The 26,658-nt window shown below is 39.5% G+C and overlaps 1 protein-coding gene across 4 annotated transcripts in view; it reads left to right on the plus strand.

Moving 5' to 3' along the window:
- MFF (mitochondrial fission factor) overlaps nucleotides 1–26,658 on the plus strand; it is a 140,243-nt gene that overhangs the window by 76,695 nt on the left and 36,890 nt on the right. For all 4 annotated transcript variants that reach the window (XM_053709839.1, XM_053709841.1, XM_053709842.1 and 1 more), the window contains one exon: nucleotides 15,859–15,943. In XM_053709839.1, coding sequence (XP_053565814.1) covers nucleotides 15,859–15,943 — 85 coding nt within the window. The remainder of the gene's footprint in view (nucleotides 1–15,858; nucleotides 15,944–26,658) is intronic.

The raw sequence follows: 26,658 nt of genomic DNA on the forward strand, positions 1-26,658 counted from the left end.
TTAAAACGTTTGCTGGCATGTTTAATCGTTTTTTAACATATGTTTGGTGATAAAACTTATTGGGGCCTAAGTTTTTTCCACATGGCTGGCTTAAATTTTGCATAGAAACAGTTAACTGAAGCTTCCCACTGTTGGCTGTGGCAGTTTGTTGTGTCTGTTTTTAAAAACGTCTATGTCATTTTTTTTAATTATTTTTTTATCTGTTTTTTGCATTAAGGGGTTAATCATCCATTTGCAAGTGGGTGCAATGCTCTGTTACCTTATTACATGTACTGTAAAAATTTTGTTTGTTTTACTGCCTTTTTTTCACTGTTTTTCAAATTTTGACAAAATTTGTTTCTCTTAAAGGCACAGTAACGTTTTATATATTTGCTTGTTAACTTGATTTAAAGTGTTTTCCAAGCTTACTAGTCTCATTATTAGTCTGTTCTAACATGTCTGACATAGAGGAAGCTCTGTGTTCATTATGTTTTAAAGCCATGGTGGAACCCCATCTTAGAATGTGTACCAGATGTACTGATTTCATGTTAAACAATAAAGATAATTTTTTGTCTTTAAAAACATTATCACCAGAGGATTCTGTCGTGGGGGTAGTTATGCCGACTAACTCTCCCCACGTGTCAGACCTTTTGTCTCCCGCTTTAGGGACTCACACTCAAATGGCGCCAAGTACATCAAGGGCACCCATAGCGTTTCTTTTACCAGGGGATTCTGTCGAGGGGAAAGTTATGCCGACTAACTCTCCCCACGTGTCAGACCCTTAGACTCCCGCTTCAGGGACTCACGCTCAAATGGCGCCAAGTACATCAAGGGCGCCCATAGCGTTTATTTTACAAGACATGGCAAAGGTGGTGAATAATATTCTGGCAGCAGTATTAGTCAGACTACCTGAAATTAAAGGAAAGCAGTTAGCTCTGGGGGTAGATACAGAGCATACAGACGCTTTAAGAACCATGTATGATACTACCTCACAATATGCTTAGTCTGTGGGTGATTTTTTTTTTTTTTGACTCAGGGAAGATGATTTAACCTGATTCTGATATTTCTACATTTAAAATTTATGCTTGAGAACCTCCACTTGTTGCTCAGGGAGGCTTTGGCTGCTCTGAATGAATGTGTACAATCGCAGGGCCAGAGAAATTGTGTAGACTGGATAAATAATATGCAGTGCCGGTGTGTACTGATGTTTTTCCAATACCTAAAGAGGTTTACTAAAAAAAAATTAATAAGGAATGGGATAGACCAGGTGTGCCGTTCTCTTCCCCTCCTATTTTTTAGAAGAATGTTTTCTAATAGTTACCACCACACGGGACTTCTGGCAGACAGTTCCTAAGGTGGAGAGAAGAGTTTCTACTCTAGCTAAGCGTACCACTACCTCTGACGAGGACAGTTGTGCTTTTTAGATCCAATGGATAAAAAATGTTTATTCAACAGGGTTTTATCCTGCAGCCCCTTGCATACATTGCTTCTATCACTGCTGCTGCAGCGTTCTGGGTTGAGTCTCTTGATGAGGCTTTACAGTTAAGCGACTCCATTGGATGAATATATTTGACAAGCTTATGCTAGCCAATTCCTTTGTTTTCTGATGCCTTGTTCATTTGACTAGACTAACGGCTAAGAATTCTGTTTTTTACTATACTGGCGCGCAGAGCGCTATGGCTTATATCATGGTCAGCTGTCGTGACTTTAATAAATAAGCTACTTAACTTCCCTTCAAGGGGCAGACCCTATTCGGGCCTGGTTTGAAGGAGATTATTGCTTATATCACTGGAGGAAAAGGTCATGCCCTTCCTCAGGATAGGTCTAAATCAAGGGCAAAAAAAAGTCAAATTTTCGTACCTTTTAAAAACTTCAGGGCAGGTGTGGCATCCTCTTCCTCTAAGGCAAAACAAGAGGGAATTTTTGCTCAGTCCAAGGCGGTCTGGAGACAATCGGACCTGGAACAAAGATAAGCAGGCCAAGGAGCCTGCTGCTGCCTCTAAGGCAGCATGAAGGAACGGACCCCTATCCGGTAACGGATCCTATAGGGGGCAGACTTTCATTCTTTGCCCAGGCGTGGGCAAGAGATGCCCAGGATCCCAAGGCATTGGAATTTATATCCCAGAGATATCTTCTGGATTTCAAAGATTTCCCCCCCCAAAAAAGGGGAGATTTCACCTTTCACAATTATCTGCAAACCAGATAAAGAAGGAGGCATTCTTACATTGTGTACGAGATCCATCCAGTTCCAAGAGAGGAACAGGGACAGAGTTTTTACTCAAATCTGTTTGTGGTTCCCAAGGAGAGGGAACCTTCAGACCTATTTTGGATCTAAAGATCTTAAACAAATTCCTCAGAATTCCGTCATTTAAGATGGAAACTATTCGTACCATCTTAACTATGATCCAGGAGAGTCAATAGAGGACTACAATGGATTTGAAGGATGCTTATCCTCACATTGTGATGCATAAAGATCACCATCGTTTTTCAGGTTTGCCTTTCTAGACAGGCATTACCAGTTTGTAGCTCTTTCCTTTGGGATATCTACAGCCCCAAGAATCTTTATGGAGGTTCTGGGGTCGCTTTGGCGGTCCTTAGACCGCGAGGCATAGAAGTGGCCCCTTATTTAGACGACATCCTGATACAGGCGTCAAACATCCAAATTGCCCAGTCTCATACGGACGTAGTACTGGCATTTCTGAGATCACATGGGTGGAAAGTGAACAAGGAAAGAGTTCTCTATCTCCAATCTCAAGGGTTTCCCTCCTAGGGACTCTGATAGATTCTGTAGAAATGAAAATTTACCTGACGGAGTCCAGGTTGTCAAAGTTTCTAAATTTCTGCCGTGTTTTTTTCATCCCATCCGCGCCCTTCGGTGGCTCAGTACATGAATGAAATCGGCTTAATGGTAGCGGCAAGGGACATAGTACCATTTGCACGTCTACATTTCAGACCGCTGCAACTATGCATGCTCAGTCAGAGGAACGGGGATTACACAGATTTGTCCCCCTGTTAAACCTGGACCAAGAGACCAGAGATTCTCTTCTCTGGTGACTATGTCGGGTCCATCTGTCCAAGGGTATGACCTTCCGCACGTCAGATGGGACAATTGTTACAATAGATGCCAGCCTTTTAGGTTGGGATGCAGTCTGGAACTCCCTGAAGGCTCAGGGATAGTGGACTTAGGAGGAGACCCTCCTTCTAATAAATATTCTGGAACTGGGAGTGATATTCCATGCTCTTCAGACTTGGCCTCAGTTAGCAACTCTGAGGTACATCATACTCAGTCGGACAATATACACGACTGTGGCTTACATCAGCCATCAAGGGGGAACAGAAGTTCCCTAGCGATGTTAGAAGTCTTACAATAATTCACTGGACAGAGACTCACTCTTGTCTATCAGCTATCCATATCCCAGGTGTTGAGAACTGGGAGGTGGATTTTCTAAGTCGTCAGACTTTTCTTCCGGGGGAGTGGGATTTCCTCCGGAGGTCAAGACCAAGCAGGAGAGGGCTTTGGTGTTTTTGACAGCGCCTGCGTAGCCACGCAGGACCTGGTATGCAGATCTGGTGGACATGTCATCCTTTCCATCACGGTCTCTGCTTCTGAGACAGGTCCCTCTACCTCAGGGTCCTTTCAACCATCTAAATAGAATCAATCTGAGATGGACTGCCTGGAGACTGAACGCTTGATGTTATCAAAGCATGGCTTCTCCGAGTCAGTCATTGATACCTTAATACAGACATGAAAGCCTGTCTCTAGGAAAATTGAACATAGATATGGTATAAATATCTGATTGTTATGAATCCAAGGGTTACTCATGGAGTAAAGTCTGGATTCCCAGGATATTATCTTTTCTCCAAGATGTTTTTGAGAAAAGGGTTGTCAGCTAATTCCTTAAAAGGGGACAGATTTTTACTCTGTCTATTTTTTTTGCACAAGCGTCTGGCAGGTATTCTAGACGTTCAGGCATTTGGTCAGGCTTTGGTTAGATCCAAGCCTGTGTTTAAAACTGTTGCTCCGCCATGGAGCTTAAACCTGATTCTTAAGGTTCTTCAAGAAGTTCCGTTTGAACCTTTTTTGTTCCATAGATATCAATCTTTATCTTGGAAAGTTCCTTTTGGGTAGCTAATTCCTCGACTCGTAGAGTCTCCAAGTTATCTGTGTTACAATGTGATTCTCCTTATCTGGTCCTTCGTACGGATAAGGTAGTCCTGCGTACCAACCTGGGTTTTTTCCTAAGGTGGTATCTAACAAGTACATCACTCAAGAGATAGTTGTTCCATGCTTGTATCCTAATCCTTCCTCAAAGAAGGAACGTCTATTACACAATATTGGACGTGGTTTGTGCTTTAAAGTTTTACTTACAAGCTACTACAGTTTTCATCAAACGTTCACCTTGTTTGTTGTCTATTCTGGACAGAGGAGAGGTCAAAAGACTTCAGCAGCCTCTCTGTCTTTTTGGTTAAAAAGCATAATTCATTTAGCTTATGAGACTGCTGGACAGCAGCCTCCTGAAGGGATTACAGCTCATTCTACTAGAGCTGTGGTTTTCACTTGGGCCTTTTTTAAATGTGGCTTCTGTTGAACAGATTTACAAGACGGAGTCTTGGTCTGCGCTTCATACTTTTCAAATTTAACAAATTTGATACCTTGCTTCTTCGGAGGCTATTTTTGGGAGAAAGGGTTTTTTACAGGCAGTGGTAACTTCCGTTTAAGTACCTGCCTTGTCCCTCCCATCATCCGTGTACTTTAGCTTTGGTATTGGTATTCCATAAGTAATGGATGATCCGTGGACTGGATACACTTAACAAGAGAAAACATAATTTATGCTTACCTGATAAATTTATTTCTCTTGTAGTGTATCCAGTCCACGGCCCGCCCTGTCACTTTAAGGCAGGTAATTTTTTTCATTTGAACTACAGTCACCACTGCACCCTATGGTTTTTCCTTTCTCTGCATGTTTTCGGTCGAATGACTGAATATGGCAGTTAGGGGAGGAGCTATATAGCAGCTTTGCTGTGGGTGGACTCTTGCAGCTTCCTGTTGGGAAGGAGAATATATTCCATAAGTAATGGATGATCCGTGGACTGGATACACTACAAGAGAAATAAATTTATCAGGTAAGCATAAATTATGTTTTCCACTAAAACATATTAAGCTAAAGAACCTCAGTTTTTTAATTTTTAAATACCTCCTATCCAATTCTATAGGCCGCTCTTGAACCCATCTCTGACAGCTTATGACGCTGGAGGTGAATATTATGATATATAGCCACTTATTGGCATGGATTATAAATCTGAATAAATGTGAGGATGCGGATTAAAACCACAGAAAATTCACCACGTTGGGTGAATGGCTAATATTACCACCCAGGAACTCACGTTAACCCGGGGGGGGGGGGGGTAGTTTAAATATAGATAGTGCAGATCTGTTATCAACAGTTCTTCAAAATGGCTCTATGGATACTTATATACATCTAGTTGCTGTACATGCGCTACATCTAAGCACTAGCGGAGCCTTTCTGTACATATTGCGTCATTATGGTGCCTCTTTGTTCTTGTAACCTGCCTATTAGAATGATACTTGCTTCTGAGCTGCTTAGGTTACTAGCAACACATTTGGAATAAGAGATACCTTTCTTTACACAGTAGGAAGGAATAATAATGCACAGAATATGTTTTCAATAGGTGTGAGGAGGAATTACCCTAATATATAAGTGAGAGAGGAAGTGACAGTTTGTATCTGTGTGCCAAGTTAGTAAACCATTGTTAAGTAGATTTATACTGAACAGACAGTATCCCACACAAGAATAACTGGGACCAAACCATCACCAATTTGAATTAAATAGGAATAAATACTATAGGTAGCCATAAGACATAATAGCATGTAATAACAAATTAAACCCATATTTTACTGATATAGAATTCCTGCTGTCCAGTTCTACTCAGGGCCAGGAGCTAGTGAAAAAATCACACTATCAATAAGAGTGTGCAACATAAGTCCAGTCGGTAAGGGTAATGACATATCTTTAGTAGACTACCATATGTTGTATTTGTTTCAGACTCCTGATAACTAGTATAGAGGACCTCGTATCATTTAATAACAAAGGGTAATAGACTTCAATGATAAGAGATGTCATGATGCGGTAGCTAATAATGTCGCAGGTGCACTGACATTTAAAGACTAATAAAGAACAACAACAGCTACTATATAGTGACCATGGTCTGTATGTGAACCACCATCTGGTGATCCCCCTAGAATTATGTGTCCTTATAGCAACGTCCTGGCTGTCATTTGTAGAGGCAAGCTATGTGGGCCCATGAGACACCAACCCACATCGGGCTAGAAAGGTGAGTCACACTATCCGATCCCAAGCCGGATCTTACAACAATGAACCCCATTATAATTAGCCATGTTATTGAGCAAGTAGTATCCGATGCCTCTTCCAGGGTAATAAAGGGCCCAGTGATCTGTGCACAATGAAGTTCCATGAACATGGCTGACCATCTCAGGCAGAATACCTGGTATGAGAACGGACCGGGTCTGAAACAACTCTCCTATGGGTAAGTCCCTGTTCGGCTGCTCCGTTGCATGACGCAAGCCGAGGCTCTGACTGAAGGTAAGTGCTTATTGGGACCTGACGATCTTGCTGCCTGAATGATTACAAACCCCTCATCACCACTGAGGGGACCGGCCGCATCCCACTCCAGCAGATCTGAGGGCAATGGCGCACACTTTGTCACATAACATAGGTGGAGTTTCCTCAGGCTGCTCCATGCTCTGGAGCCCACTGTGTCTGAACTCCTGGTCCGGACTGCCTAGTGTAGCCCACCGAGTCAAGTCCGGTCCCATGTCTACAGATGGTATAGGGCATACTGTGTCTGCAATCTCTTCAGTATCTCCAGATACTTCCAGTAATGTGTTTCGCGGGCTCATGACTTCCCTGCATATGTCACCAAGATCTGTGAATCTATAATCCATCAGTTGCCCCAAGGCCTCTAGTTTAGCTCTTAAGATGAGATGAAAGTCCTCCATATCGATAGCGTTGTGAAATATTCTTGTTTATAAAGAGAAATGTAGCAGGTGAATACTGCACTACTCGGATAGCATGAATATCCGAGGAGGGAGATGTATTAGTGTAGTGGTGCCGCGGTCTATATTTCAAGTCAAATCAGTTTGAATTTAGCCGATAAGATCAGAGATATAAAGGCAGTATTTGGCTCTGTGTCTTCTATGTTAGATTGTTAAGTTACAGGATTGGATAACAAGTTTAGGAGGAGATAGGCGATGCTTTGGTTGATTCACTTGAGGAGCTTCACAAAGTTGCTGCTGATCATGGCCGCGGTCAAGACCCGCCCCCGTCTTTCTGTATTTTATGGAGCTCTGAAATAGGAATTGGATTTGGGAGAGAGCGGAACAAGTATAGAAGTTTTGGAAGTATGGTTATTTTTGTAGTTATAATTCTACCATAGAACGAGAGCTTTCATTTTAGCCATTTTGTAATTAAGCCTCTGATATGCGAGTACATAGGGACATAATATACCTGATATAATGAATCTATACTATTTGGAATGTTGATGCCTAAATATTTAAGTTTTTGTTTAGCTCAAGTAAATGAAAAATTGAGCACCATTAGCTTTTTAGTGTGCGGAGGAAGTTTGATCCCCAAAGCCTTGCATTTATCTTCATTTATTTTGTAGTTGGAAAGCTTACCAAAGTTGCTTATTATTTCATATAATGGGGGAAGAGATAGTAGGGGTCTAGTCAAGGATGGTATGATTTCATCTGTGAACAGGGATATTTTATATTCTGAATTTCCTATGGTTATTCCAGCTACGTCTGGATTATCTCTGATTTTGATCGCAAGAGGCTCAATACAGAGGGCAAAAAGAAGGGGCGATAATGGACAACCCTGTTGGGTGTCATTATTAATAGGAATAGAATTTGATTGATATCCCAATAGTTTAATAAACACAGTTGGGTTGGAGTATAATTTGGTTAATGCAGTATGAAACGCTCTTGTAATGCACACTTTGTGTAATACAGCATGCATATATCCCCAGTTAAAGGGACACTGAACCCAATTTTTTTTCTTTCATGATTCAGATAGAGCATGCAATTTTAAGCAACTTTTTAATTTACTCCTATTATCATTTTTTTCTCCATTCACTTGCTATCTTTATTTGAAAAAGAAGGCATCTAAGCTTCTTTTTTGGTTCAGGACTCTGGACAGCACTTTTTTATTGGTGGATGAATTTATCCACCAATCGGCAAAAATAACCCAGGTTATTCACCAAAAATGGGCCGGCATCTAAACTTACATTCTTGCATTTCAAATAAAGATACCAAGAGAATGAAGAAAATTTGATAATAGGAGTAAATTAGAAAGTTGCTTAAAATTGCATGCTCTGTCTGAATCCCAAAAGAAAAAATTTGGGTTTAGTGTCCCTTTAACCCTGTCGAACGCCCTCTCTGCACCCAAGGAAAGAAACAGAGAAGGCGTTCCCCTAGTAGTGGCCAAATCCACAAGATCTATAATCTTGCGCGTTTTGTCAGGCGCTTCTCTGTTTTTAATAAATCCCACTTGGTCGAAATGAATTAATTTAATGAGTGGGGAATTTAATCTTGTTGCTAGTATTTTTGTAAAAAGTTTCAGATCTTGATTGATTAATGATATGGGGCGGTAGTTACTACAATATTGTTTATTTTTCCCTGGTTTTGGGGTGACTGTTATCCTAGCCATCAAGAGTTCTGTTGGGATGTCGCTCCCTTGCATTATGGAGTTAAACAGTCTGACTAGTTATGGGGCTAATAAATCATGTAGAGTCTTATAAAAAAACTCCAGAATAACCATCGGGGCCTGGGGCTTTAGAGCTCTTAAAGGGACAGTATACTGTAAAATAGTTTTTCCCTTAATGTGTTTACAATTGCTTTTTTTACCAACTGCAGAGTAAAAAATGTATGAAAATTAGCTTTTTAAGGTTTATTTCTGTATATTAAAGCTCTGATTTTGTGTTTTGAAGCCACAGCCTAATAAAATAGGTTGAGCTTGTAGGTATAATCAGATCTAATTACTGTATCACATTGTGCACATATACCTGCTTCTTTATCTTATATCTGTCCTTAAAACAATCACCAATACTTTGAGAGAACAATGGAAAATCAACATTTTATTACCTTATCTCTGCTTTATCACACTGGGAGTGTAATTTCTTCTGCTGGCTGTGTTTACAAAGCTTATCTATAGCTGGTACGCGCGGCCACAAACTTTCAGAATAGGTGGGGATACCACATGCTAAATTAACAATTTCAAATGCCAATATAAGGGTAAAGGAGCTACTTGTAAACAATTTAATACACTCCAGCAGGTAAAGTGGATCATTGGGAACAAATTAAAGGGGAGAAATTTTTTGAGTAAACTGTCCCTTTAAGTGCTTTAATAGCTAGTTTAACCTCTGACAGAGTAATTGGGGCGTTTAGAGCACCCAAATCCTCCTCATCCAGGACTGGAATTTTGCTAGTGTCTAGGAACCTATCCAACTCAATTATTTTATCATTATCCCTATTATTTGCAGGAATAATATATAATTTTCTATAATAGTCTTCAAATGTGTTGGCGATATTAAGGGGGTCGTTCGTGACTTTACCATCGTTAAATTGTATCTGGGGTAGGGGTATCATCGAAAATGTTGTAATTTAGTTTACTAGCCACCATTCTATCTGGTTTGTTGCTATATATGTAGTAATCAGAGTCAATTAATTTTATTAACCAAGCTACTTCCTTATTCATTATTTTATCTAGTGCCACATTTTTAATTTTTAGTTGTGCCATAATATGACGCCTTGGATTGGTGATGGATTGTCTCCTTAAGGATTCTATTTCTGATTTTAATTGGTCGCGTTCAATCTTGAGTTTTTTATTAGTGGTATTAGATTCTGCTATCAAGAGACCTCTAATAAAGGCCTTTAGTGCTCCCCATGTGTGTATTGGATTGGGTGTTGAGCCTTCATTAACAATGATGAAGTCAGAAAAATGTTTTTGGAGCTTCTGTAGGAAAATCTTATCTTGGAGGATATTGGGATTGAGTGTCCATGACCTAACACTATTTGGGTTAATTAATCCAGTCATTATGATTTCAACCATTAAATGGTCCGACCAAGCACAATTAGTGATTGTGGCTTTTATTACTAAGGAAATTAGTATTTGACTTGTTAATATATAATCAATTCTTGAATATGGGTATTGTGCATTGGTGAATAGTATGTGTAATCTCTCATCCCTCTGTTCAGGGCTCTCCAGTAATCGATCAAATTATGATCAGAAGCGAAATCTTTTAAAATTGTATTGTGGCATGTGTGGTTAGGTTTAACAACTGTTCCTTGTATTGATCTATCTACTTTATTATCAAGAGAAGTGTTAAAGTCCCCACCTATTGTTTTGTATCTTTTCCAGACAGTCAATTGTTTACTAAGTTGCGTCAAGAACTTATCTTGATGTTCGTTGGGAGCATATAAGTGTATAAGAACTATAGGAGTATTTTGTAGCAGTCCCCTGACTATCAGGAACCTTCCGTGTTTGTCTCTAATTGCCTCTTCTTGCTTAAAATTAAGTGATGAATGTAATAGAATTGTGACACCCCCTTTTTTTTATCGCTTATGGCGTGATATTGTATCGGGTACAGTTTATCCCAATATTTGGGAGTGCAAGCCCTGGTAAAGTGCGTCTCCTGAATCATGACTGTGTGCTTTTAGGGATTTATATTCAGAAATTGCTTTCTTTCTTTTGGTGTCAGAGTTAAGACCTCTGACGTTTTGTGTAATTATTTTAATCAACATAGTTCTAAATTATTAGGTAGTAAATACCCTTTTTTGAGGAAACAAATTTGACACATGAAGTTGCTGAAGCTTTAGATGCGGAGATATCTTTATGTACTGATTCCCGATTGGGTTAGGTGAGCTCTGATATAATAGGAATCTGTTTACAAAATACAAATCACTGCAACCCTATCATGGCTGTAAACAAAAAAATAAAATGTTTCTGAAAAAAACAGGTAAGAATGTTGACATGTCAATGACAAACAAATTGAAAACATTTTGTATTGAAATAAAAAACAATCAAAATATAAAAAAATATAGAAGATTATGGATGTAAGGCAGAGTGGCAGGCCATCTTGTAAATTTGGTCTAAAGACCTGGGCTGTCTGTGAGGGGAGAAAAGGTAGGGGTGGGAGTGGGGAGGAGGGAAGGTTAAGGGATAACCAGAGAGATTAATACTCCTATGTTGCCCAAGGAGTTTTATCGGATTCATATCAGTATAAACTTCTTAAGCTAGGTAAACATTCAAACATGAACACAAATGTGAATTGAACCTGTGAATAAAACAAAGTAGGTATAGGGGAATCAAAACCCCATATTCAGTTCTGCAAAACCTGCATTCTACATCTTACTGTCTATTTGGGCTTGATGCTTCATCATCATTGATCTGTGAATTTTCAGAATCAGGGGTAATTTTTTTTGGCTTAGGCTTTTTTGACTTTCGGGATTTTCCCACTGGGGTCGATCCTCTCTGAAAGGACTTCTGATGCTGGATTGTGGGTGTTGTAGGTATTGGATTTTCTACTTGTATCTGTAGTTTCACAAGGATAAAGAAGCCGTCCTCTACTGATGAGCAGGAGTAAACGTTGTTCTGATGATTGAAGATTAGCTTGAAAGGAAAGTTCCAACGGTACCTGATGTGCGCCTTATTAAGGGCTAATGTAATTGGTCTCATATCTCTCCTTTTTGAGTGTAATAGGTGCAAGGTCCGTGTAAATTTGTATCTGGTGGCCCTCATATTCATTTTTTTTGTTGAGCTCTTGCTGCCTTTAGAATACACTCTTTGTGGAAATAGTTGAGCTTAACCACTACATCTCTGGCCATGTTGTTTTGAGGCTTGGATAAAGCTTTGTGATTTCTGTCCATTAGTAGCATATCAGTCTCAGACTCCCGGTGTCAATTTTTGGAAAATCGCCATAGCTTTTTCTTGTAGTTTCTTATAGGACTCCGGAAGGTTTCTTATTCTTAAGTTGGATCTCCTAGATCGGTTCTCCATATCTTCAATCTGAGCCTCCAACTTGATTATGTGTTCTGAATGTTCTTGCAGTGATGCTTGTATTGAAGGCATTTCGTCTGATATATTGTCAAGACGCTCCTCTATTTCAGAAGTTTGATTACCAATACCCTTGATGTCTTGCTTGAGATCTAAAAGGGCTGATTTTAGTTCCTCATGTAAGAGAACTTTGATTTGAGACAAGAGTTCTGTGTTTGATGTATCAAGAGAATGTGTGGTTTGGCTTTCACTAGAGCTTGCGGTAGGGCTATCTACTATATTGTGTGCACTTTTCTCTGACACTTTCTGCTTGGCATGCGACCTAGATAGGCAGTCTAACCATTTGGGTCTTGTTTTTCATCTTGCCTCCCAAGTGTGCCTCTCTATTTCTACCTTGCAATGTGAGGATATATGTAGAAGGATAGGCCCTATAATCACAATTAGCTTGGGTTGAAGGAACCTGTAATGTTACCAACGCTCTGCTCTCTGGGTGTACGAGGGGAGGGCAGGGGAAGGGCTCACAGACAATCATGCAGCTATTATTGTACTAGTTGCATCTTTTAACTCCATGCTTATAAGGTCTTGTCACACTGCCCCACTTATTACTCAAATAACTTCCATGTTGATAGCTGTCTCACATCAGGTGACAAAAGAATCCTCCAAAAACCTTCCCTATAACTTTCCTGTGTATAGGCCAACAAGCTGAAATACCAGGATAGGTAGTGGGTAGATGGTAAACGTGGAGATTCTGTGAGAGACTAATCTGTATTAAGCTGCTGTCAGGGCATGGATTACAAACCCCAAAATGGCTCTTCTGAACAGCCTAGACGGCTTCTCAAAGTTATACTGCTGTAAATTGGCGTCTACAGGTCTAGGCCGAGAGTCAAAATGGCGCTTTTCCTCCCGAAACTTTACTTGCTAAGAGGCCCACCAATCCAGATCGGGCCCAAAAAGGTCTGATGAGAGGGCCTGGGATCTCTAGATAGTCCACAACTACAATGAGGTAAATCTTCCCTGCAAAGGACCAGCAAAACAGTGTGAGGTTAGTGGAGTAGAACCTGTGTATAGGCTACTACGTAGTTATAGGGCTAGTGATTTCCTGCTGCTAGTTGAAGGCCCCCACTCAAGCTAGAGGACCACGTGGGCAGGTAGCGCCTTATTCAATTTTTATTGTCCAGATCTGGGGTTATAGAGGGCCCCTGTGTATGGAGATTACGTTGTGACCCTTTAGGCTACGCAGGGGAAGGCCGGTATATACCCATCTCTGGTCTTATGAAGCGGTCTGCCTCCCTTCACCACAGAACCCTCTGCCAGTTTTATAAGAAACCGGTGGATACATCTCTGAGGAGGATGTGCAGGCTGGATCCAGCTGGTTGCAGTATGCAGATGGACGAAAGCAGCGCCGGAGTGGAGCCCCATCCCTCCGACGGTCGTCGGCAGACGGAAGGCCTCTATGTGCGCTGTTTGGAGAAGAGGAGAAGGAATCCCCAGGTTTTATTCTGTTAATTGGCTTAGATGTTGACTCTGCGGTGTGAGAAAACTTTAAAGAGCCAAAGTTGACTGATTTAAGTGTAGTTTCTTAAGTTTTAGGCAGTCAATTAGTCAGAGCTCCCTAGAACTGCGTCTTTCTCCCAATTTAGAGGTTTAAGTATTAAAAAGTATATTAAAGGGACACTGAACCCAAATTTTTCTTTCGGGATTCAGATAGAGCATGCAATTTTAAGCAACTTTCTAATTTACTCCTATTATCAAATTTTCATCATTCTCTTTGTATCTTTATTTGAAAAGCAAGAATGTAAGTTTAGATGCCGACCCATTTTTGGTAAACAACCTGGGTTGTCCTTGCTGACTGGACAGCATCAATAAACAAGTTCTGTCTAGGGTCTGAACGTTTTCTTGATAGCAAGAAAACAAAGAAAAATTGATAATAGGAGTAAATTAGAAAGATGCTTAAAAGTGCATGATTTACCTGAATCATGAAATAAATAAATTGGGTTTAGTGTCCCTTTAAAGCGAATGTCAAGTTTGATAAATCAGTGCCCGGTTTTTAAAAAACCCTATTAAAAACAGGGGCACTTTCATTCATCAAACTTTACATTTCACTTGTTTTGTTACAATACTTACCTTTTAATCTTGAAAGCCGCTCCCGCGCTTCCCCCGCCTGTCGCAAGCCTCTTCATATGTCAAAAATGATGAATCTGGCTGGGGGGGAAGCCGTGATTGGAGGATGTAGTATTCGTCATTTCTGATGTATGAAGTGACGAGCGGCAGGAGGGGGAAGCGCTGGAGGGGCTTTCAAGATTAAAAGGTAAGTATTTTAACAAAACAAGTGAAATGTAAAGTTTAATGAATTTTAATAGGATTTATAAAAAACGGGCACTGATTTATCAATAGTGACATTCACTTTAATATAACAATGTTGGCTGTACAAAGCTGGGGAATAAGTAGTAAAGGTATTATCTTTTTTTTTTTAAACAATAACAATTTTAGTGTTGACTGTCACTTTAATAAATATTGTCTGTTCCTATTCTGGAAAATGCCAAAAGCAGCACCAACTCCAGCAGTTTCCACTGCTCTCATTGCACCCTGCTATACTCACCTGAGAATTACACTGGAGTCCTAATGCTGGAGGTAGTGATGCCTTCAGCTCCCTCTAGAGGAGGAACAGACACACTATTATTTATTGTTTCTTTATTTGCTTCTGTTTTTAATATTTTTATTTTGCATGTATTACTTCAACTATTTTTTTTTTTTTTTAAATTACAATTTTACAAAATGTAACAAATAAAAAAAGCTCATAGTTTTTAGTTGATGTAGGTATTTTTATGTCTCATCTTCGACTACATTGAGCAGATCAATGATGAATCCGACTTCCTCCAATCATTGCGTACCCCCTTTTGCGTCCAGCTCATGGGGCATGCAACGATTGGAGGAAGCTAGATTCGTCATTGATATGCTAAATAGAGTAGGAGATGTGGGCAGAGGATAACTGAACTTACCATAACGCAATGGTAGGTATTTAAAAAAGAAACATCTTTATAAAGTTTGATGAATTAAAGTGCCACTGTTTTTAAGATTATTTTTAGATACTGGGCACTAATTCCTTAAACTTTACAATCACTTTAAAGTGATGGTAAACTCTCTCCCCTTTTTAAAACCCAACCCAGAATGTTAGTGATATTTTAGATGGAATTTCAGTCATTTGGTGTAACGAAGATGCGCTATTAGTTGCTTTTTAATATAGATAAGAAATTCAAATACCCCGTGCTCCGCCTCCTACTTCAGAAGTCAATTTTTTCTGTGAGCTAAAAGTTTAAATTGTTCTCCAATCAGCGCTGTCCCCATATGGCACTTTTGTTGTAGCTAGAGCGCTGATTGGAGAACAATTCAAACCTTTAGCGCACAGAAAAATGTACTTTTTAAGTTGGGCGGCAGAGCACAGGGTATTTGAATTTCATATCTATATTAAAAAGTAACTTGACGCGTCTTCATTACAACTGATGAATTAAACTACATTCCGGATCTGTTTTCAAAAAGGGGAGAGTTTACTATCACTTTATAAGCTATCGCTTAGTCATACTTTTACTAAAAGTAGACTTGCTAATACATCTGCATTGCAACAGTGTCTCTATTCAAAATTTAACATTTTTTGTTTGCTCATGGTATATCAATAGGAAAGCTGAAGAACTGTGTTGTTTTTTTGTTGTCTGTAATTGTGATGTTCTACTGATGTACCAAGCTTAATTTAGTGCAGTGTTTCCAAACTAATTGATATTATGCTCCCCAGGTACGGAGGACCATCCTTAGACTCCACACTGGAAGGAAATCTAGATGACATGACATTGGTGGATGCTACTTCATTAAGGCGACAGGTAGATCTATTATCTCAGTTACATGCCCCCATTGGTCATTTAGTAAGGTGACATTGTTCTTTAACTGAAGGATCTCATTTCTAATTGCATGCTGGGCATTCGCTTTATATCACATTTTTTAAGAGAGACAGAAACAGGTGGAATTGAAAATCCATCGTAAGTATACAACTGGCCAAGTATACAGCTGGCCATTGTTTGTAAGTCCATGTCTGTGTTCAGCACTTCCTGAGACACTAGAGAAGGTTAATCGTACCAAAGAAATACTTAACAAGTGAGATTATAGTGTATTTGTGTCACTTTGGCTTTATGTGTTCTGAGGCAAGAGGGGGCTACATTGAATTGGTATGTGTAAAAAGTAGGTATAAACTACTCCAAATACATTTAATGTAAATTAAAGGGACATTAAACACTTTGAGATGTTAATATAAATTGTATATATAAAAAAAACTTTGCAATATACTTTAAGTATTTATTTCTCTTGTAAGGTGTATCCAGTCCACGGATCATCCATTACTTGTGGGATATTCTCATTCCCAACAGGAAGTTGCAAGAGGAAACCCACAGCAGAGCTGTAATATAGCTCCTCCCCTAACTGTCATAGCCAGTCATTCTCTTGCAACTCTCAACAAGCAAGGACGTTGTAGGAGAGAGTGGTTAAATATAGCTAGTTTATTTTCTTCAATCAAAAGTTTGTTATTTTTAAATAGTACCGGAGTTGTGCTATTTTTCCTCAGGCAGTAAATAGAAGAAGAATCTGCCTGAGGTTTCTATGATCTTAGCAGGTTGTAACTAAGATCCATTGCTGTTCTCGCATATGTCTGAGGGGATTACACAGATGAGGTAAAACTTCAGCGAGAGAATGGCGTGCAGTTTATTCTGCTATCCGGTATGTGCAGTTATAATTTTTTCTAGAGATGGAAAACTCTAGAAAATGCTGCTGATACCGGATTAATGTAAGTTAAAGGATTACTTTCTGTTATAATTTTTAAGCTAAACAACTAACATATTAAAGTTAATAAACATTAATTAAAACCTACTGACCTATATTTTCTCCAAATCGAAGTTTCATAACGTTCCAAAAGTTATATCTTGTATTCGCCGATGATGTCACATTATCCTGCCCACTATTTTCAGCACTGCATGTTCAAAATACTTAAACCAATAACTTTGTGTTTAAAGCGCCATTTTGAAACCTAGGTATTGTAAACGGATTGGTACAGAGCAAAGGATACCCACGGAGTGGGTTTGGAAAACAATTAAATTTGCAGTCAAGATTTCTGATATACGGTAGAGATATGTTAATGAAATGCTATTGATAAAAAGTGTATTTGGGGTAGTTAGTTAGTAACAGGCATAGAAAATATTTACTTACAGTGGCCCTTTAAGCCTGAATACAGTGATTTAATAACGACTGGTATCATGCTTACTCCCAGGGGTAATACCCTTATGATATTGCAATATAAAACGTTTGCTGGCATGTTTAATTGTTTTTATATATGCTTTGGTGATAAAACTTTATTGGGGCCTAGTTTTTTCCACATGGCTGGCTTAAATTTTGCCTAGAAACAGTTTCTGAGGCTTTCCACTGTTGTAATATAAAAGTTACAGTTGATGCAGTTAAAATTACAAACTGTGACATCCAGCTTCCCTCAAAGGCCCTCTGAATGCTATAGGACATCTCTAAAGGGCCCAAAGGCTTTCCAAAGTCGTTTATTGGGGAAGGTAGGGCTACAGCTTGCTGTGGCAGTTGGTTGTGACTGTTAAAAAAACGTCTATTTCGTTTTTTTGATCCGTTTTTTGAACTAAGGGGTTAATCATCCATTTGCAAGTGGGTGCAATGCTCTGCTAGTCTATTACATACACTGTAAACATTTCGTTTGATTTACTGCATTTTTTCACTGTTTTTCACTGTTTTTCAAATTCTGACAAAATTTGTTTCTCTTAAAGGCACAGTACCGTTTCTTTCATGTAATTAGCAAGAGTCCATGAGCTAGTGACGTATGGGATATACATTCCTACCAGGAGGGGCAAAGTTTCCCAAACCTCAAAATGCCTATAAATACACCCCTCACCACACCCACAAATCAGTTTTACAAACTTTGCCTCCTATGGAGGTGGTGAAGTAAGTTTGTGCTAGATTCTACGTTGATATGCGCTCCGCAGCAGGTTGGAGCCCGGTTTTCCTCTCAGCGTGCAGTGAATGTCAGAGGGATGTGAGGAGAGTATTGCCTATTTGAATTCAATGATCTCCTTCTACGGGGTCTATTTCATAGGTTCTCTGTTATTGGTCGTAGAGATTCATCTCTTACCTCCCTTTTCAGATCGACGATATACTCTTATATATACCATTACCTCTGCTGATTCTCGTTTCAGTACTGGTTTGGCTTTCTACTACTTGTAGATGAGTGTCCTGGGGTAAGTAAGTCTTATTTTCTGTGACACTCTAAGCTATGGTTGGGCACTTTTGTATAAAGTTCTAAATATTTGTGTTCAAACATTTATTTGCCTTGACTCAGGATGTTCAACATTCCTTATTTCAGACAGTCAGTTTCATATTTGGGATAATGCATATGAATTAATCAATTTTTTTCTTACCTTAAAATTTGACTTTTTCCCTGTGGGCTATTAGGCTCGCGGGGGCTGAAAATGCTTCATTTTATTGCGTCATTCTTGGCGCGGACTTTTTTGGCGCAATTTTTTTTTTCTGTTTCCGGGGTCATACGCGTCGCCGGAAGTTGCGTCATTTTTTTGAAGTTTTTTTGCGCCAAAAGTGTCGGCGTTCCGGATGTGGTGTCATTTTTGGCGCCAAATAATGTGGGCGTCTTTTTTGGCGCTAAAAAATATGGGCGTCTCCACATTATTTAAGTCTCATTATTTATTGCTTCTGGTTGCTAGAAGCTTGTTCACTGGCATTTTTTCCCATTCCTGAAACTGTCATTTAAGGAATTTGATCAATTTTGTTTTATATGTTGTTTTTTCTATTACATATTGCAAGATGTCTCCGTTTGTCCCTGAGTCAGCAGCCACTTCTGGAAAAATGCTTAACTGAGTTTCAGTTCTACCAAAGCTAAGTTAATTTATTTTAAATGTTATAAATGTTTATCTTTAGCTATGGTTTGTTATTTTGATATACTTTTACATGCAGATTCCATTAGTATTTATGCTTTATACATTTCCATTCTTAAGTGCAAGAAATGTTTAGAAGATTTATAAGAAATATTTTTTCTGATTAAGGCTATGTCTGACTTCGTGCCTTCTAATACGATTTTTATGTCTTTTTCACTTCTTTTTTAATTATTGAAGTTTCAAATGACCAACAACATACTGATTTATCCTTCTCTGATGATGTTTTTTTCTCTTTCAGAAATTCTCTTCATCAGATATTGACACTAACATATCTACTTTTTTATATAATTTTTTTATTATTAAAGTACATTTGTTCTTTGTTGAAGAGGTGTTGATTATTTTGGATATTAAGGTAACTAGTTCTTTAAGACTAGCTGACACTATTTCTTCCTTTTTATTTCTTCTGTGATTTCAGAGGTTTTCTTTCCAATTCCCCATACTAGGGAATGGAATAGGCTGAGAATTTTCTTTTATTTTTAAACTATATTCTTTGTCAGCAGTTAAATTCAATTTGGAGGGTTCTCCAATTTATTGGAGCTATCTCTACTCCTACTAATTATGCTAATGTTTTTATAGCAAAATAGTATTTATTTTCCTTTATATAGTTGTATCTTATTTTTGGAAAATTATTTAGTATCAGGTACTTTTCTTGGTCCTGTGATATTGCAATTGCTTCATTTTTTCTGTTTACTTTAAGATCAAGTATCAGATCATGATTTATTTTAGCATTGTTAAGGGACAACATTTACTAGACTAGGTGCCGTTGCATTTGTCTTGTTGTTTTGCATTTTGCAAGTCCTCTGTTTTGACTGGTCCTTTAAACTGGACTATCATGCTAATGATTTCATTTGTGTCTTCATTTTATTGAATATATTCGCAAATGAGGGTTAATCTATGTCTTTAGCTATTTTAGCTAGAAGAATTCTGTGATTTAAAAAAAAAAAAAAAGAAAATCCATATTTCTTTTGTCCTAAGACTAAAACTTTAAGCTTATACTAGTTTGGTTGTTCTTTTTAAGGAACGAATCCTGAGTTCTTTCCAAAGTAACATGTTTTTAATTGGGGTTCGAAATTAGCTCCCTAATGTTGCGATGCACGTGCCGTATTCCAGCTTGGCTGGTAAGGGGCAGGTTAAGACTTCTTTGAAATTTATTTGGTTCTATTTTGTCCAAATTTCTTTGATTTTATTCCAGTAAGGCTAACACTTTCTTTCAGTGTGTTTCTGTCCTATATATTTTGGATACTGTTGAGGCATGGCTGGGTACCCATGGGGTTCAAGCGCTGCTCAGACCTGGAATCTTCTGGGGTTTTTATTCCAGTTCCTTTTCTAGGAACTGGGTTTTGGAGTTTTATTCAAACTATTTTGCCTTTTTGTGGTCATTGATAGCATTATTTGTTTTCTTTAGATACAATAAATGCGTATTCTTCATTTTTCTGTTTTCATTCAGATTATTTCCTGAGGATGCGGATTCTCATATGTTTCACTTGCTCTTCAGGACATAGTTAGAGGATCTTTTTTCAAAAGCTCTTGATTCCTCACACAAGGGTCACCTTTTTTTTAGGTTTCGAGATGGTTTATGTCACTATCTTTGTCTCTATCAGACAAGGGACAATTTGTATTGGGTTCCGTCTGTCGGTACCTTTAGTCTCTATTATTTCCTTCAGTTGCTATATATGCATAGAAGTTTTAACAGCATTGGATTCAATTCCCCTTGCTCATTTTCAATGGAAAGATCCTTTCCAGCTTTTTATGAGTGTTGTTTCTTCAAGAACATGGTTGGAGGATCAATTAACCAAAAAGTTTGTTGATTCCTCAGACAAGAGTAACCCTTTTTTTAGATTTCCGGATAGATTCAGTGTCCATGACTCTGTCTCTGTTGGACAGGAGACGTCTGAAATTGGTTTCAGCTTATCAAAACCTTCAGTCTCAATCATTCCCTTCGGTAGCCTTATGCATGGAAATTCTAGGTTCTTATGACTGCTGCATTGGACGTGTTCCCCTTTGCTCATTTTCACATGCGACCTCTTCAGCTCTGTATGCTGAACCAGTGGTGCCGGGATTATACAAAGATATCTCATTTAATATCTTTAAAACTGATTGTTCGACACCCTCTGACGTGGTACAGACCACCATCGTTTAGTTCAGGGGGCTTCTTTTTTTCTTCCAACCTGGACTGTGATCTCAACAGATGCAAGTCTGACAGGTTGGAGAGCTGTATGGGGGTTTCTGACAGCACAAAGGGTTTGAGAAATCTCAGGAGGTGAGATTACCAATCAATATTTTGGAACTCCGTGCAATTTTCAGAGCTCTTCAGTCATGGCCTCTTCTAAAGAGAGAATCGTTCATTTGTTTTCAGACAGACAATGTCACAACTGTGGCATATATCAATCATCAAGGAGGGACACACAGTCCTCTGGCTATGAAAGAAGTATCTCGAATACTGGTATGGGCGGAATCCAGCTCCTGTCTAATCTCTGCGGTTCATATCCCAGGTATTGACAATTGGAAAGCGGATTATCTCAGTCGCCAAACGTTACATCCGGGCGAGTGGTCTCTTCACCCAGAGGTGTTTCTTCAGATTGTTTCAAATGTGGGGACTTTCAGAAATAGATCTGATGGCTTCTCATCTAAACAAGAAACTTCCCAGGTATCTGTCCAGATCCAGGGATCCTCAGGCGGAAGCAGTGGATGCATTGTCACTTCCTTGGAAGTATCATCCTGCCTATATCTTTCCGCCTCTAGTTCTTCTTCCAAGAGTAATCTCCAAGATTCTGAAGGAATGCTCGTTTTTTTCTGCTGGTGGCTCCAGCATGGTCTCACAGGTTTTGGTATACGGATCTTGTTCGCATGGCTTCTTGCCAACCGTGGACTCTTCCGTTAAGACCAGACCTTCTGTCACAAGGTCCTTTTTTACCATCAGGATCTCAAATCCTTAAATTTAAAGGTATGGAGATTGAACGCTTGATTCTTAGTCAAAGAGGTTTCTCTGACTCTGTGATTAATACTATGTTACAGGCTCGTAGATCTGTATCTAGGAAGATATATTATCGAGTCTGGAAGACTTACATTTCTTGGTGTCTTTCTCATCATTTTTCCTGACATTCTTTTAAAATTCCGAGAATTTTTCAGTTTCTTCAGGATGGTTTGGATAAAGGTTTGTCTGCAAGTTCCTTGAAAGGACAAATCTCTGCTCTTTCTGTTCTTTTTCACAGAAGGATTGCTATTCTTCCTGATATTCATTGTTTTGTACAAGCTTTGGTTCGTATAAAAACCTGTTATTAAGTCAATTTCTCCTCCTTGGAGTTTGAATTTGGTTCTGGGGGCTCTTCAAGCTCTTCCGTTTGAACCTATGCATTCACTGGACATTAAATTACTTTCTTGGAAAGTTTTGTTTTCTTTTGGCCATCTCTTCTGCTAGAAGAGTTTCTGAATTATCTGCTCTTTCTTGTGAATCTCCTTTTCTGATTTTCCATCAGGATAAGGCGGTGTTGTGAACTTCTTTTAAATTTTTACCTAAGGTTGTGAATTCTAACAACATTAGTAGAGAAATTGTGGTTCCTTCATTATGTCCTAATCCTAAGAATTCTAAGGAGAGATCACTGCATTCTTTGGATGTAGTTAGAGCTTTGAAATATTATGTTGAAGCTACTAAGAATTTCCGAAAGACTTCTAGTCTATTTGTTATCTTTTCCGGTTCTAGGAAAGGTCAGAAGGCCTCTGCCATTTCTTTGGCATCTTGGTTGAAATCTTTAATTCATCATGCTTATGTCGAGTCGGGTAAATCTCCGCCTCAAAGGATTACAGCTCATTCTACTAGGTCAGTTTCTACTTCCTGGGCGTTTAGGAATGAAGCTTCGATTGATCAGATTTGCAAAGCAGCAACTTGGTCTTCTTTGCATACTTTTACTAAATTCTACCATTTTGATGTGTATTCTTCTTCTGAAGCAGTTTTTGGTAGAAAAATACTTCAGGCAGCTGTTTCAGTTTGATTCTTCTGCTTATAATTTCAGTTTTCTTCATTATAAGATTTAAACTTTATTTTGGGTGTGGATTATTTTTCAGCGGAATTGGCTGTCTTTATTTTATCCCTCCCTCTCTAGTGACTCTTGCGTGGAAGATCCTCATCTTGGGTAGTCATTATCCCATACGTCACTAGCTCATGGACTCTTGCTAATTACATGAAAGAAAACATAATTTATGTAAGAACTTACCTGATAAATTAATTTCTTTCATATTAGCAAGAGTCCATGAGGCCCACCGTTTTTTGTGGTGGTTATGATTTTTTTTTGTATAAAGCACAATTATTCCAATTCCTTGTTTTTTATGCTTTCACACTTTTTTCTTATCACCCGACTTCTTGGCTATTCGTTAAACTGATTTGTGGGTGTGGTGAGGGGTGTATTTATAGGCATTTTGAGGTTTGGGAAACTTTTCCCCTCCTGGTAGGAATGTATATCCCATATGTCACTAGCTCATGGACTCTTGCTAATATGAAAGAAATGAATTTATCAGGTAAGTTCTTACATAAATTATGTTTTTTTTATATTTGCTTGTTAACTTGATTTAAAGTGTTTTCCAAGCTTGCTAGTCTCATTGCTAGTCTGTATAAACATGTCTGACATAGAAGAAACTCCTTGTTCAATATGTTTAAAAGCCATGGTGGAACCCCCTCTTAGAATGTGTACCAAATGTACTGATTTCATTTTAGGCAATAAAGATCATTTTCTGTCTTTTAAAAAAATTTTATCACCAGAGGAATCTGACGAGGGGGAAGTTATGCCGACTAACTTTCCCCACGTGTCAGACCCTTTGACTCCCGCTTAAGGGACTCACGCTCAAATGGCGCCAAGTACATCTAGGGCGCCCATAGCATTTACTTTACAAGACATGGCGGCAGTCATGGATAAAACACTGTCAGCTGTATTAGCCAGACTACCTGAACTTAGAGGAAAGCGAGATAGCTCTGGGGTGAGACAAAATGCAGAGCATACTGACGCTTTAAGAACCATGTCTGATACTGCCTCACAATATGCAGAAGCTGACGAAAGAGAGCTTCAGTCAGTGGGTGATGTTAATGACTCGGGAAGATACCTGATTCTAATATTTCTACATTTAAATTTAAGCTTGAACACCTCCGCGTGTTGCTTAGGGAGGTTTTAGCTGCTCTGAATGACTGTGATTCCATTGCAGTGCCAGGGAAATTGTGTAGACTGGATAAATACTTGCAGTGCCGGTGTGTACTGATGTTTTTCCAATACCTTAAAGGTTTACAAAAAATATTAATAAGGAATGGGATAGACCAGGTGTGCCGTTCTCTTCCCCTCCTATTTTTAGAAAAATGTTTCCAATAGACGCCACCACACAGGACTTATGGCAGACAGTCCCTAAGGTGGAGGGAGCAGTTTCTACTCTAGCAAAGCGTACTACTATCCCTGTCGAGGACAGTTGTGCTTTTTTAGATCCAATGGATAAAAAATTAGAAGGTTACCTTAAGAAAATATTTATTCAACAAGGTTTTATCCTACAGCCCCTTGCATGCATTGCCCCTGTCACTGCTGCTGCGGCGTACTGGTTTGAGTCTCTGGAAGAGGCTTTACAGGTAGCGACTCCATTGGATGACATACTTGGCAAACTTAGAGCACTTAAGCTAGCCAATTCTTTTCTTTCTGATGCCATTGTTCATTTGACTAAACTAACGGCTAAGAATTCTGGTTTTGCTATACAGGCGCGCAGAGCGCTATGGCTTAAATCATGGTCAGCTGACGTGACTTCAAAATCTAAGCTACTTAACATTCCCTTCAAGGGGCAGACCCTATTCGGGCCTGGTTTGAAGGAGATTATTGCTGATATCACTGGAGGAAAAGGTCATGCCCTTCCTCGGGACAGGTCCAAATCTAGGGCCAAACAGTCTAATTTTCGTGCCTTTCAAAACTTCAAGGCAGGTGCGGCATCAACTTCCTCTAATAATAAACAAGAGGGAACTTTTGCTCAATCCAAGACGGTCTGGAGACCAAACCAGACCTGGAAAAAAGGTAAGCAGGTCAAAAAAGCCTGCTGCTGCCTCTAAGACAGCATGAAGGAACGGCCCCCTATCCGGTAATGGATCTAGTAGGGGGCAGACTTTCACTCTTCGCCCAGGCGTGGGCAAGAGATGTTCAGGATCCCTGTGCGTTGGAAATTATATCCCAGGGATATCTTCTGGACTTCAAAGCTTCCCCCTCAAAAGGGAGATTTCACCTTTCACAATTATCTGCACATCAGATAAAGAGAGAGGCATTCTTACACTGTGTACAAGACCTCCTAGTTATGGGAGTGAACAGGAACAGGGTTTTTACTCAAATCTGTTTGTGGACCAATTTTGGATCTAAGATCTTAAACAAATTCCTCAAAGTTCCGTCGTTCAAGATGGAAACTATTCGTACCATCCTACCACTGATCCAGGAGGGTCAATATATGACTACAGTGGATCTAAAGGATGCTTATCTTCACATTCCGATACACAAAGATCATCATCGGTTTCTCAGGTTTGCCTTTCAAGACAGGCATTACCAGTTGTAGCTCTTCCCTTTAGATTAGCTACAGCCCCAAGAATCTTTACAAAGGTTCTAGGGTCGCTTATGGCGGTCCTAAGGCCGCGGGGCATAGCAGTAGCCCCTTATTTAGACGACATCCTGATACAGGCGTCAAACTTCCAAATTGCCAAGTCTCATACGGACGTAGTACTGGCATTTCTGAGGTCGCATGGGTGGAAAGTGAACGAGGAAAAGAGTTCTCTATCCCCACTCACAAGAATTTCCTTTCTAGGGACTCTGATAGATTCTGTAGAAATGAAAATTCACCTGACGGAGTCCGGGTTATCAAAGCTTCTAAATTCCTGCCGGGTTCTTCATTCCATTCCGCGCCCTTCGGTGGCTCAGTGTATGGAAGTAATCGGCTTAATGGTAGCGGCAATGGACATAGTGCCGTTTGCACGCTTACATCTCAGACCGCTGCAACTATGCATGCTCAGTCAGTGGAGCGGGGATTACACAGATTTGTCCCCTCAACTGAATCTGGACCAAGAGACCAGGGATTCTTTTCCCTGGTAGCTATCTCGGGTCCATCTGTCCAAAGGTATGACCTTTCGCAGGCCAGATTGGACAATTGTAACAACAAATGCCAGCCTTCTAGGTTGGGGTGCAGTCTGGAACTCCCTGAAGGCTCAGGGATCGTGGACTCAGGAGGAGTCTCTCCTTCCAATAAATATTCTGGAACTAAGAGCGATATTCAAGGCTCTTCAGGCTTGGCCTCAGTTAGCAACTCTGAGGTACATCAGATTTCAGTCGGACAACGACTGTAGCTTACATCAACCATCAAGGGGGAACAAGAAGTTCCCTAGAGATGTTAGAAGTTTCAAAAATAATTCGCTGGGCAGAGATTCACTCTTGCCACCTATCAGCTATCCATATCCCAGGTGTAGAGCACTGGGAGGCGTATTTTCTAAGTCATCAGACTTTTCATCCGGGAAAGTGGGAACTCCATCCGGAGGTATTTGCACAACTGATTCATCGTTGGGGCAAACCAGAACTGGATCTCATGGCGTCTCGCCA

Source organism: Bombina bombina, chromosome 4 (assembly GCF_027579735.1).
Source record: "Bombina bombina isolate aBomBom1 chromosome 4, aBomBom1.pri, whole genome shotgun sequence".
Lineage (NCBI taxonomy): Eukaryota > Metazoa > Chordata > Amphibia > Anura > Bombinatoridae > Bombina > Bombina bombina.